Source organism: Mustela erminea, chromosome 12, assembly GCF_009829155.1.
Source record: "Mustela erminea isolate mMusErm1 chromosome 12, mMusErm1.Pri, whole genome shotgun sequence".
In the NCBI taxonomy this organism is placed as follows: domain Eukaryota; kingdom Metazoa; phylum Chordata; class Mammalia; order Carnivora; family Mustelidae; genus Mustela; species Mustela erminea.
Window position 1 is genome coordinate 42,780,557 of NC_045625.1, and position 12,697 is coordinate 42,793,253.

The 12,697-nt window shown below is 43.8% G+C and overlaps 1 protein-coding gene across 2 annotated transcripts in view; it reads right to left on the bottom strand.

The window, feature by feature from the left end:
- TEK (TEK receptor tyrosine kinase) overlaps window positions 1-12,697 on the bottom strand; it is a 96,073-nt gene that overhangs the window by 33,160 nt on the left and 50,216 nt on the right. For both annotated transcript variants that reach the window (XM_032306250.1, XM_032306251.1), the window contains exons 3-8: window positions 9,780-9,890; window positions 8,771-8,923; window positions 4,910-5,041; window positions 4,456-4,596; window positions 3,584-3,712; window positions 695-846 (exon numbers count right to left, since the gene is read on the bottom strand). In XM_032306250.1, coding sequence (XP_032162141.1) covers window positions 695-846; window positions 3,584-3,712; window positions 4,456-4,596; window positions 4,910-5,041; window positions 8,771-8,923; window positions 9,780-9,890 — 818 coding nt within the window. The remainder of the gene's footprint in view (window positions 1-694; window positions 847-3,583; window positions 3,713-4,455; window positions 4,597-4,909; window positions 5,042-8,770; window positions 8,924-9,779; window positions 9,891-12,697) is intronic.

Genomic DNA, 12,697 nt, shown 5'->3' on the forward strand with positions numbered 1-12,697 from the left:
AAAGAAGAAGTGCTCTGATCGCCTCTAACCAGAGCTGAGCTCCTGCCACAAGGGCAGAATGAAGAGGTCGGAGGCCCAAGGAAAGTATTCGGATCCAAGGGATTCCATGGTTTATGGTTTCTGAATGGGAGGTGTGAGAGCAGATCTATCTGGAATCAACGAAATTAGACTGAACTGCCTTCTTTAGTGCTCTGCTAATTTTTGCTCCAAAGAACACAATAGAAGTAGATCAGTCATCAAATTTCCATTTCCTGATAGCACATGGTAGGTAACACAAAAATCTCCTGCTGATTCATGTGGCCACACCTAGCCACACCCTTTGGTGGCCACAAGTCCCCCTCATTCTTCCTGATAGATGCTAGACCGAGGGGATGTACTGTGAGGAGTAGAGCCTGCATAGCCTCACATGTTCCTCTCAACACACACAGTGGGAAAACTCTGCGGGAAGAGTGGGGTGGTTGGCACTCAGCTTCCTCAATTCCACTGTGGTGGTCTCTTTCCAGCCTTGCCCCGTGGCACTGGCCAGGCTGCGGTGACTCTGCTCTACCTCCCCAGGGACACAGCATTCTGGCCAAGGTGACAACACACTGGCTTTGGAGGATGCAAGCCCAGGGTGGAACCCAGCCTGCAGCGCGGGATTGCTACACCGAAAGCATCTAGTGCTGTCAGGAGCCAGAAGAAGAAGAACTCCTACGTGGAGCACTGTCCCATCCGGCTTCACGAGCGTCATTTCTTCATTGGCAGGTAGTGGCCAGCCAGATGCTTTGCAGATGGGGTTGAATTTGCCGCTGTTTACTTCTATGTGATCCGGCAAATCCTCTATCTTTGGGATCATCCTTGGTGTGCCTGCACGAGGAAAACAGCACTGTGAAATCTAGTCTTTGACACAGCAGCAACAGAAGTAAAAGCAGCTACCATTTGGCAAGTCGCGTCCCCGGTAAGAACTTTGCAAGTATTCTATTGTTTTATCATCGTGTAATAAATTTGTGGGGGAAAATGCTATTGTGGTCCCACCTTACAGATGAGAAGACTGAGGCTCATAGCCCAGAATCAAGCTCAGATCTGTATGAATCCAGAGTCTACACTCTGCCATAATGCTGTGCTCCCCTCAGTGGATCTGGGGTGGACAGTCTCTATGTTAAAATGATCCTCATGACCAAATCATCCCTGATCTGAAGTTTCAGCTCCCTTTATTTTTTAAGAGAATGCTGACCAAAAAAAAAAAAAAAAAAAAAAGCAAAAACAAAAACAAAAACTCGGTCCTCTTTGACTCTGCAAACAACCCCACAACGTTGCTGACCAACGTGAGCCTCCCTTGTGCTCAACAAGACAGAGCTCCCTGAATCTGCAGGTGGTGAGCAATGAGGAACATTGACACACGCAAGAAGGGAAGTGGAACAGAACTAGTCCCTCAAACTGGTTTCTAGGCAACAGCCCAGTCACTAGTGTTGCCACCAACACTGAAAGACACTGTCTCTGGTATCTACAAGGGTATCAGAACTCCTTGCCTAATACCTACATGGTAGAGAATGAATAATCCTGAAATACAACGATTTTATTCTGAATTGTAGGGTCTTAGAGAACCTCAGACCTTTGTAACTCAAAGTGAGACGCAGTAGAAACCAGTCCAGCACTTCATGAAGACTGTGGGTGATGGAAATGCCCCCCAAGAGCAGCAGGGACTTACGAGCTGTTGGTTACTGGTGGAGGTGGGGTAAGGCGATGGGGCCGTGTTGAACACAACATTCATATTTTATATTGTTGTCCTGATTCCCGGGCCTAGAACGCGATGAGTAAAAGGCACGGAGCAGGGAGGAAAGAGGTCTAAGAATTACAAGGGTAATTCCTTGATCTATCTGTAGACTTGAAGGGATTGTGATTAGAATCTACCAGATTTTTCGGCTTAAGAAGTGATTCACATAGGAACTTTAAAAAGCGCTTTGACACTTTGAAGGCAGTTAAGTCTTTCCTGCTCTGTCGCCTTGCACTTCCTGCAGTCGGCTGGAAGGCGCGTTTGCAGGTGGAGATGGAGGAGAAGCCAGGAAGCGGGGTGCGGGGCTGCTATCTGAAAGCCGGGGGCTGCATCTCGGTCTGAGGGTTTCCCACTTTTCGCAACTTCAGGCTCAGCAAAGGTAAGCGGGCATGAAATTGAAAAGTCAAATCCCTGGGCGTGTTGGCCGCCGGCAGCCCCAAGGCCTTTCTAGACCCTCCCAGGTTCCTGCCCTGTGGCCAGAAGTCCGAACAGTGCGCGGGGGGGGGGGGGGGGGGGGGGGGGGGGGGGCTCGGCTGAACACAGTAAAACGAAGCCAAAGCCTTTGAGAAAACAATTGTTGGTATTTTCCTCCCATATTTGTTCTGAATTTAAAAACGAACAGACAAAAAGCTGTAAGGGTCTTGGTCTTGCTGCTCTGAGTGTAGATTTCCTTCTGGAACATTTAGATTTGTAGGGTTGGAAAAGTTATATAGGTTCATTATTTTTAAATTTTGGGAAAATATATAAAAATATGTTTCTTTTCATTTTATAAAGTATATTCTAGAGGAAGTATGAAGCTTTTTCTGTCTAGACAGTAAATACTTTCAGCTCTGCGGACTGGAAGTTCTCTAATAACGAACTCCTTAACCCTGATGTAGAGTGTAAGCAGCTAGCGAGTACATGTTCTGAACGAATTAGTATGGCTCCTGCCAATCAAATTTTCTGTACAACAACAGACGGTGGGGAAATAAAAAGGATAAGTACTATAGTACAGTTAAACCTCAAAATCAGTATGGTCCGTGAAAGAAGCCAGTCACGAAAGACCACGTAATGGGTGATCCCATCTACAGTTTATGCAGTGTCAAGAATAAGTCATTCTATAGAGACAAAAAGTAAATTCAGGGTTGCCAGGGGGCGGGGTGGGGGGGGAGAATGGGATCTATAGACAATAGGTACAAGGTCTCCTCTGAAGGAGCAGAAACATCCTAAAATTAGATTGCAGTCATGGCTGCACGACTCTGTAAACATCACTCAATTGCACACTTACAAGGAATGAACTTCATGGTATAGAAACGATATCTCAATAAAGTTGTTAAAAAAAATGGCGGACTGAATGGCCTGTGGGTCAGGGTTTGTGGACCCCTTGCTCTACAGTAATTTTTGAAGTAGAATTACTTAAAATTGCGCTTTGAGGCTTCATCTTTTCTCTTTTTGCTTCCTTTTTCTATCTTTCTTTTCAAAAATAGCCTTTGTCCAAATCCCTCCAAAGGAATTCTCTCCTGTTGTGCATACCCTGGGAAAAGATGGGTGCCCTGGAAGGGAGCAGCCGGGGTAGGCAGAGCCCTCCGCCCGCCAGTCATCACTCCCTGCTCCACAAAGGGAACGTGGTTTCCTCTCGCAGAAGGAGGAATGAAGGCCGGGAGGAGGGCCCGTAGGAAAGAACAAGAATGTTGTCCTTTAGAACTTGGGGTATATTCTTCCCAACTTCTGGATGGAAACAGAAGTGGCTTGAGGAATTTGGGCTTGAGGATTTGGGCAAGAATTAAAACCGGCAAAGCCCAGCGCAGACAGGCTAAACACGGCCCTAATTACAGTGTTACCTTGCTTTACCTTCTTTCTCACACTGCAGCCCTTGGCGTTCTGGAGAGCAGAGACATCCCTGGAACCGATCGCACAGCTCCCCGTGGGTGCACCTGCAGCTAAGCCTGCAGTCTGGCCCGTAATAACCCGGCTGGCATGCTGTAAACCAAGACCCCAGAACCATGGTGAACAGAGACGAAGGGAGAAAACGAAGTCTGTGGGTGGCTAGGAGGTGATGTTACTGGGTCCACAGAAGAAAGCTCTTCCTCTATTTTCAAAGCCCAAATCCTGTCTGGATAGGACCTAAGAGCTCTGATATCTAGAGTCCACTAAAAAAATACAAATCTCTATGGCCTTTCCAACTCAAATGTGGTCTGAAAACCAGCACCATGGAGCACCATCTGGGAGTTTTGGGAAACTCAGACCCCAGGACCCAGTCCACACCTATGGAACAAGAGGCTGTGTTTTAATAAGAACCCTAGATAATGTGCAGGAAAAACACTTTCTCTAACGTCCAGAGTCTTATGCTTAATTATGAAAGCATCATTAACTTGCAATGAAAACATCTGTGATTCAAAACCCTGTAGCTCAGGGGCACCTGGGTGGCTCAGTTGTTAAGCATCTGCCTTTGGCTCGGGTTATGATCCCAGGGTCCTGGGATCAGAGCCCGCTTCTCCCTCTCCCACTCTCCCTGCTTGTGTTCCCCCTCTCACTGTCTCTCTTGCTCTCTCTGTGTCAAATAAATAAATAAAATCTTTTAAAAAAACAAACCAACCCATAGCTCAGCACTGGATTGCAGAGTGAACAGTCCAGGTTCATCCCTCGCTCTGATCTCCTGCAAGCTGGGTCTCCCGGGTGTACGTGCTGGAACATTTATGTTCAGGGGTGTGACTGGCACGTACCTTCGTTGCACTGCAGACCCTGCCAGCCTGTGGCACAGGAGCACCCGTAGGGGTCTGGGAGACAGAACACATAGGACTTGCAGCCCTCTGGTCCACTACACCTTTCTTTACACGTTCTGCCAAATGTGTGCAGCTCGCAAGCTTTGGTGGGAGAAAAAGATGAGTCAGAGTCAAATATTCAACCCCTTGAAATGTATGGGTCTTCTTTTACGGGTCTCCCCTAGACTAGTGAAAACAGAAAACAATCCAATCTCAGCTGCGGCAGGGACAACTTTGATTGGCAATAAAGAACCTTTAGGAAAGGGTGCCTTTTTCCAGTTCCCACCGAGTTCCTACATGGCCTAACATGAGCCACTTAGTTTCTGTTCCCAACAGTGTCCAGAGTTAAAATTCTACATCCAGCAATGATGGCTTTTTAAATGTGGAACTTGCTCATCAAGCACTCCTGACTTACCCTTCTCACAGGTCTTCCCCATAAACCCAGGGGGGCAAATGCATTCTCCCGTGTCTTCATGGCAGACACCGTTGTTCTTGCACTCGGTGCAGACACGGTTGCATTCAGGTCCCCACTTCTGAGCTTCACATCCTTTTAAGAAAAACAAGGCTCTGCTGAGTAGAGCACACTCATTCCATAAACCTTTACCGAACACCTACAACATGGCAGTCATTTCAATAGACACGAGTAAATGAAGAGAAACAAAATACAATCTCAGTTCTTTTTTTTTTTTTTTAAACAATCTCAGTTCTTTAAAAGCTAATAGTCCTCTGTGGGAAACAGGAAATAAGGATAGCAACAAAGACAAGGAGGGGTGCCTGAGTGGCTCAGTCAATTGAGCATCTGCCTTCCACTTGGGTCATGTTCCCAGGGTCCTGGGATCAAGCCCCACAGTCAAGCTCTCTGCTTCTCCCTCTCCACCCTGCTTGTGCTCTCTATCGCTATCTGTGTCTCCCTATCAAATATATAAATAAAATCTTTAAAAAGAGAGAGAGAGAGAGACAAGGAGTACCTAATCCTGTCTTGGGGATGAAAGGAAAGCTTCCTGGAGGAGGTGGTATGCGAGCAGAACCTGCATGACCACATAATTAGCAAAGAAGATAGGCTGCAAAGTGTGTTCCAAGCAAAGGTAGGGCAGGGGAGGAAGGCCTGGCATTTTCCAGAGCTGCAGGTACGATCAGAGCTAGAGCAATTGTTTTCCAAGTGTGATCCCTGAGCACTAGCTTCTCCATTACCTGGGAATCTGCTAGAGATGCAAATCTCAAATGTAGCCCCCATCCGTGACCTACTGAATTGGAGGTGGCCTAGCGATCTATTCTTACCAAGTCCTCCGGATAATTCTAATGCATGCCAGAGTGTGAGAACCTCTGGTCCACAGTTTGTAGAGACAAGATGTGGCTGAAGGAGCGAGCAGGAGCTGCTAGCATCCACCCAAAGTACAAGAATGGTTAAATGTTCCTAGATTCTTATTTACTGGTTACTTCTTTCTAACATTTAGTGATTTTAGATGATTTTTTTTAGGTCCAAAGACACCTTCTGATATAAGGAAAAAATGCAGGGGGGTTGGGATGACCCTCTGTGGTCAGCGATTTAATTTCTCATCTGATAGGAACGAGTGTCTTTGTCCCTGAATCTTAGTCTCACGGTGGTAAGGTTGGACCTGTGCCTACGGCTGATGTAATAATTTCTTTGGCGAGAATTCCTGGTTATCAGTATTTTCTCTAAAACAATCAGGAAGACTGTCTACACAGACCCTTTCTTACAGACTTCCATTTAAAAGATAAAGCTACAAAATGTCAAAAAGTTAATATTTACATGCCTTACTATATAAAGGGGAAAATACTTCTGCACAATTAGTGATTTCTTGAAAGCCACATCACATTTATTTGCACGTGTTGAATACTAATGATGGCAGCCCATGGAGAAGAAGATGAGCTTCCTATTACGCTGAATTATGTCTCTAGCTCTCTACTTATCTATAGACCTTTCCCAGCTTTTCCCCTCATCCTGAGAAAGACAAAAGAATAAAGCTTGAAGGGAAAACTGAGGTGATCTCCTAGAGATGGAGAAGCTAGGAAAAGTGGTTTTTGATAAGCAACAAGATGCAATCAGGCTTCTGCGATTTTCATCAAAAACCCTGAGGTTTTATATTTTTAGGAAACCAAATATTCATGCATATAGAGAGAAATCCTATAAATTCATTGGTTCTAAGAAATCTTTTGTCAGAGAGAGAATTTATTTTGAAAAGAAATGCTATAAATATAACCAGTGTGATTCTTGGCACAAAGTCTAAGGAACTTGTGATTTACTCCTAGGTTTCAATTTGTCCAGGACAGATACCCTAGAGTTATGAGAAATGGACAAATACCGTTAGCTGTACCTCATTGCTTAAAACATCAAGTAAATCATACTGGCGAAAAATACTCTTAAACTGGATGATTGTAGAACTCAAACTTTCTTAGAATTATTTTAGATATTAGCAATGCTTCTCAGTTTCACCAAAATACTCTGAAGCAAAGGAGTGCTCCTAGCAGTCTCAAGAGATAGCTAGAGATCAAAATGTGTTTGAAATCTTTCACTTTATCTTAAAACTTCAGGTGAGTTTCAAATTCTAGTCTATATTATATCATGATTGTTTTGACATTAAAAAAAAAGTTAAATCTTTTACCATATGTCAACATCTGGTGTTTCTGATATGACTAGAAAATGTGCCCTTTTCCCTGGACTCTGAGTATACCTGGTACGCAGTGCTATATAGGCTGGAGAGAAACACCTAAATGAAATGAAGTCTAACCGTGCTCTTGCCATTTGGACTCTTCCTGAGAGCAGTGGAATAAAAGGGAACTAAACCAGATGAACCACACTTTTCACACTTCCACTGTCATAATCCAAAACGATTTATCCATTTGCCGATATAACTGCTCTGAGAATTACCCAAGGGACAGTGATTCATCTTCTCATCCTTGTATTTTCATACTAACACAATACTAGGCACAGAGTTATGATTAATAGATTTTTGTTGAATGAACAAATGAATAAATATAAGGCAAAGAAAAAGAAAAACTGTAAGATTCCAATCATTAGAATGAAGGAGCAGCCCAAATACCTGCGAATACGTGGAATAGCCAGGAAGTTCAAGGCAAGTTTTTCTTTCTATAAATCAACTTCTTATAAAAACTACTGGTTGAGGGGCCCCTGGGTGGTTCAGTGGGTTAAGTCTCTGCCTTTGGCTCAGGTCATGGTCTCAGGGTCCTGGGACTGAGCCCCGCTTCGGGCTCTCTGTGCAGCAGGGAGCCTGCTTCCCTTCCTCTCTCTCTGCCTGCCTCTCTGCCTACTTGTGATCCCTCTCGGTCAAATAAATAAATACAATCTTAAAAGAAAAAACAAAAAACTACTGGTTGACAGTTCCTCTCTACTTTGATAGTTGTAAAAAGGGATCAGGGTGTTTACTAGTTCTCTAACTCATGCACATTTTCAAACATGAGAATAGAAATCCCATTTGAGAATTAAATAGTCTGGACAGTATAGGATTTATAAGAGACTTAATGTGGCTTTTTTAAAAAGATTTTATTTATTTATTTATTTATTTGAGAAAGAGCATGAGGACACGGGGGAGGAGCAGAGAGAGAGGAAGGGGCAAGAACCTTAAGCGGACTCTGTGCTGAGCACAAAGCCCGATGAGGGGCTTGATCTGATCTGATCTGATGACCCTGAGATCGTGACCTGAGCTGAAATCAAGAGTCAGATGCTTAACTGACTGAGCTACCCAAGAGCCTCACAGGAGACTGAATGTTTAACTAGCTATTAGACCAATCCAGAAGGCCCAACTCATCCCCGTGTATCAGATGCATTTCAGGGAGACTGCCCAGCTCACTGCGATGCCCCCTTCTTAGGGGAATGAAGCTGCTATTCAAGTGTAAGGTCCTGGAGTCTGCGCTTTGGTATGTTGCCCCCACACTCAACTATAGCTCATTGGTGTAAGCCAGTAGACATTTGACATATATTAGGCCTATCCGATTCTCTATCTTGGGAATTCAAATTTAGTAAATAGAAAACCATTGCTGAAGCACAGTTAGAGTAAGCTCAGCCTCCTTGAGAGAAAGTCCATCTGCCCCCACCCACGCTGAGCCCCAGATCTTCCCTGGGGCCTATCTTTTCTGGAAACTTCTTTGTCAGCCATTCTACCAATTTTCTAGAGTCCTTAGTAAACTTCCAACCAATCCCCTGGTTTTTGCTCAGGTAGTCAGAGTCAGTTTCTGTTATTTGCCACTAAAAATCCTAATGACCCAATCATCAGATTGTGGCCTCTCAGTCACTTACTCCGGACTATCAGCCTGGTGAAGGCTGAGGTGAAGAGGTTTCCTCCTATGTACCTGGCTGAGTACACTCCAGCGTCCTGGGGCTGAGCATGAGGCAGATGCACTTCTAAAATATCAGGTACTTCATGCCGGGGCACTGAGTGGATGAAGGAACCTGGTGAGGGCGAAGAGTAGAGAACAGTGAGTCATACGCAGACACTCTGTTTCCCCTGGAAACCTCTGGCCCCTCCACTTCATCAGCTCTGACTGGATACAGAAAACGTGCTCTAGCATATTGGGTGTAGAAGAATGAAAAGGCTGAGCCATGCAGTGCTCTCCCCCAAACTGAGAAAGTTATGGTGATAGAGCAGATAGGTTAGTCTACGTGATCTACCACCAAAGTTATGAAGATAGAGGTAAGGCTAAAGTGCTTATCTTCTGCAGGACGAGATAAACAGGCAAAGACACCCAGCCGACTAATCAGCTAACCAGGAGATAACCTAGAATCCCTGCTGCAATCTGGAAGTCCTCTCCACCCACAAAACTCAGCATAGTCCCCATCAATATTCCAGCTGGATCAGGCAACTGCCACCACAAGGTGCCAAATCACGGCTGGAACTGGACAGATTTGTAAGACACAGTTGGACTCCCAGACCTACTTCCAGTTGGCTTCCCAGGCTCAATCTGCTAATTTCTTTAACCTTGCAATCAAGCAACCCTCAGTTTACATGGCTGAATTTGGGCCCTCTCTTATCACATCATAAGGGGGTGTCTATTGTACATTCAGTTTCACATTATACACTCATAAATTTAGAATGTACATTCATTTATGTATATGAATCTCTACTTAATTAAGCAATCAACCACAGTGACTCATAGAGCTTCTTTAATAAGATTCAACTGTCTTGCATCATAAGAGCTTTGCTTGCAACATCTGCCCCCAAGACTGCACCAAGATAATGACCCGATACATTTCATGCTATCTAATGTCTCACACCATTGTGCTGGCAGGAAATGAAACACATACTCACCATTTTTATAAATCACTGCGTCTTCTTCTTTAATCAACACCTTTTTGAAAGATATGTTCACATTATCTCCCCTGTCCACAGTCATGGTTAAAGTAGCTGGTAGGAAGGAAGCTTTTGAAAGAAAGAAGGAAAACAAATAAGAAAATGAGGTCACACATTTTCTTCAGGAGCAAGTGAACTTGGAACTTCAACAGATGGGGAATGGCACTTGCCAGAAGTCAGCTGATTTGTAGGACAGCAAAATCGATGGCCCCTAACAGATTATAAACTTCATTAAGGTTTTGAAAAATGTGATGAAAGAAATACTCATTCTCTCCATAAAAATATAAATACATATATACACACACTATACATAAACACATTGTTTTCATACAACTAGTTGGGGAGATAAGGACTTTATGTTGATTAGTATCCGATATCAAACTAAGACCTGACATTAGCTATAAACTATAGTAACAATGGATCAAACAACCTTCTCCAGTTCCTACCAAGTTTTCTCAAAGTAGAAAAGAATAGAAGTGGTTAGAGATTTGCCAAATGGCTCTTCCCTTTTGGGTCAAGGTCCTTCTGGGTTGTGTCGATCCAACTAATTCTAATTGCTTTGGAATGCAGCAAGTATTTCTCAAATGGAATCAGCACAATACTGGACTTATTACTAATGATGTAAATATTGGAATATTGGACAGTAAGGCAAAGATGAGATCCAGTATCTTCCTTTCTTCCTCTTAATTTTGTGTGTGTGTATGTATACATGTATGTATGTATGTATGTATGTATATGTCTGAGTCCTTTGGTTTGTTGGACAAGATATGTGGATAAAATCTTCTAGCATTCTTCCAGCCACAACAGTATTTGAATTCCCTTAATTTATGCCATAATCTATAGAGAGCCACAATTATAAGAATAAGGGGGGATTAATTTTAGGCTTTACTGAGGTAAGTCAATTTTTTAAAATTTCAGCCTTACTGAGGTATAATTGACATACATGTTAAGCCAACTTTTAAAATTTAAGCATCACTACTTAAAAAAGAGAATCAGAACATGTAAATTTCCTAAACATGGAGGCCAGGAGGGACATAAAAAAGGAGAAAAAAGCCCAAGTAAAAATCACAACATACAGAAAAGATAGATTCTGCCAAATGTATGTCCAAAGCCAGAGAATCCTAGAATGAATTTTTTAAAAATATATTACACAGACACACACACACACACACATGCTCTTTTTCATGACCTACACATTAAACATAGTAAAACATAAGACTGAGGGAGAGAAAAATGTATGCCAGACTCAATAATTCAAAGAAGCTGGTACTGCAATAATTATGTCAGAAAAAAATAATTTACTCTAAAGCCAAAACAAAATTTCAAGGATAAAGATGGTCTTTACATGATGATATAAAAAATGGAAGATCTAGTAATCATAAACCTATATATGCATCTAACAACAGGTTCAAAACCCACGAAACAGAAACTGACAGAATTAAAGGAAGAAACTGACAAACCCACAAACATTGTGGAAGCTTCCCAAAACTGATCCATCAAACAGACCAAAAATTACTGAGTAACACAATTAAAGATCTGTTGGCTGTTCACAGATCCCTGTACCCAGTTCTAAGATCATTGCCTCCCTTATTAAGCCACAAAGCACATCTCCATAAATAACATAGAACCAATATCCCGTGGAACAAATTATCTGACCAGATGCACCTAAATTAGTCATCAGTAGCAAAGCACCCTATGCCCTGACGTTTGGATGCCTAAGGCATTTCAGCCCAGGAGCAAGCCTTCTGCAGACAGCAGGGTGAATCAGCCTTCCTTCCTGGCTCCTCTGTGGCTCTCAGACTGGTGCCTTGAGAGAGGCTGATTAGGTATGTGCACACCATGGGCTTAGAGGGCTACTCTGGGTGCAGACGATGCCTTGAACTGCACTCAGCAGGACTCAGCCTTAGGTTCATCTGTCTATTCTTGTCTTTTTGCACACCCAGGCATAGCGCCCTCCCAGGACACACCCATCAATGCCTTTGGTGACATGGGGAGCACCTAGAGGGGGGATGGGACAGACCCAAGGGCAGTGGGAGCACTGGAAGAAGACAGTCCTGGGCTGTCAAAGTGGCTCCACCACTTACTGGACCTTGAAGGAGTTACTTAACTTCTGAACATCTCAGCTTCCTCGTCTCTAATTTAGAAGTAAAAGTATTCACTTTAAAAGGTTGTTGGGGAATATGAAATGATGGATTCCAAGCACAGGGGGACTTAGAAGCAATCAGCATCCTTCCCAAATATAAACAAACGACAGCACAGCTACACGGACATGTGCAATACGGACAACAGGGGCAGCTTTCTCACGGGGACTGAGACGGATCAAGCATGCAGGGAAGGCATGCATGACTGGCAGGGGGACTTGGGGCTCCTGCTCGCAGTGACAAGGGGCTTCCTCAAGCAGTCGTGACACATGCGGCTCCCGCTTTCTGTAGCAGGAGAACCAGAGAGAACCTTTTGTGACCATTTTTTACTGTTGTTCCTTTCTCTGTGGTTTGTTTTGATTTTCTGCCCCTCTGTGTGGCGGTCTGACCGTGGAGCTGACCATGGAACTTCTCACTCAACATCATATCCTGAAAAGGAACTGCTATTCCCCACGAGGCTCAGCTCCAAAGGGGCTTCCCCCCCTCCACTCTGTGGTTCTTTCTTATTTTAGACTTTGTGCCTTTTAAGCTCCCTGTTCTCTTTCATTTTTTTCTTAAGATTTTATTTATTTATTTATCAGAGAGAGAGATAAAGCACAAACAGGGGGAGCAAGAGACAGGAAGGAGAAGCGGGCTCCCCGCAGAGTAGAGAGCCCAATGTGGAGTTTGATCCCAGGACTCTGGGATCGTGACCTGAGCCAAAGGCAGATGCTTAACCACTGAGCCATCCAGGTG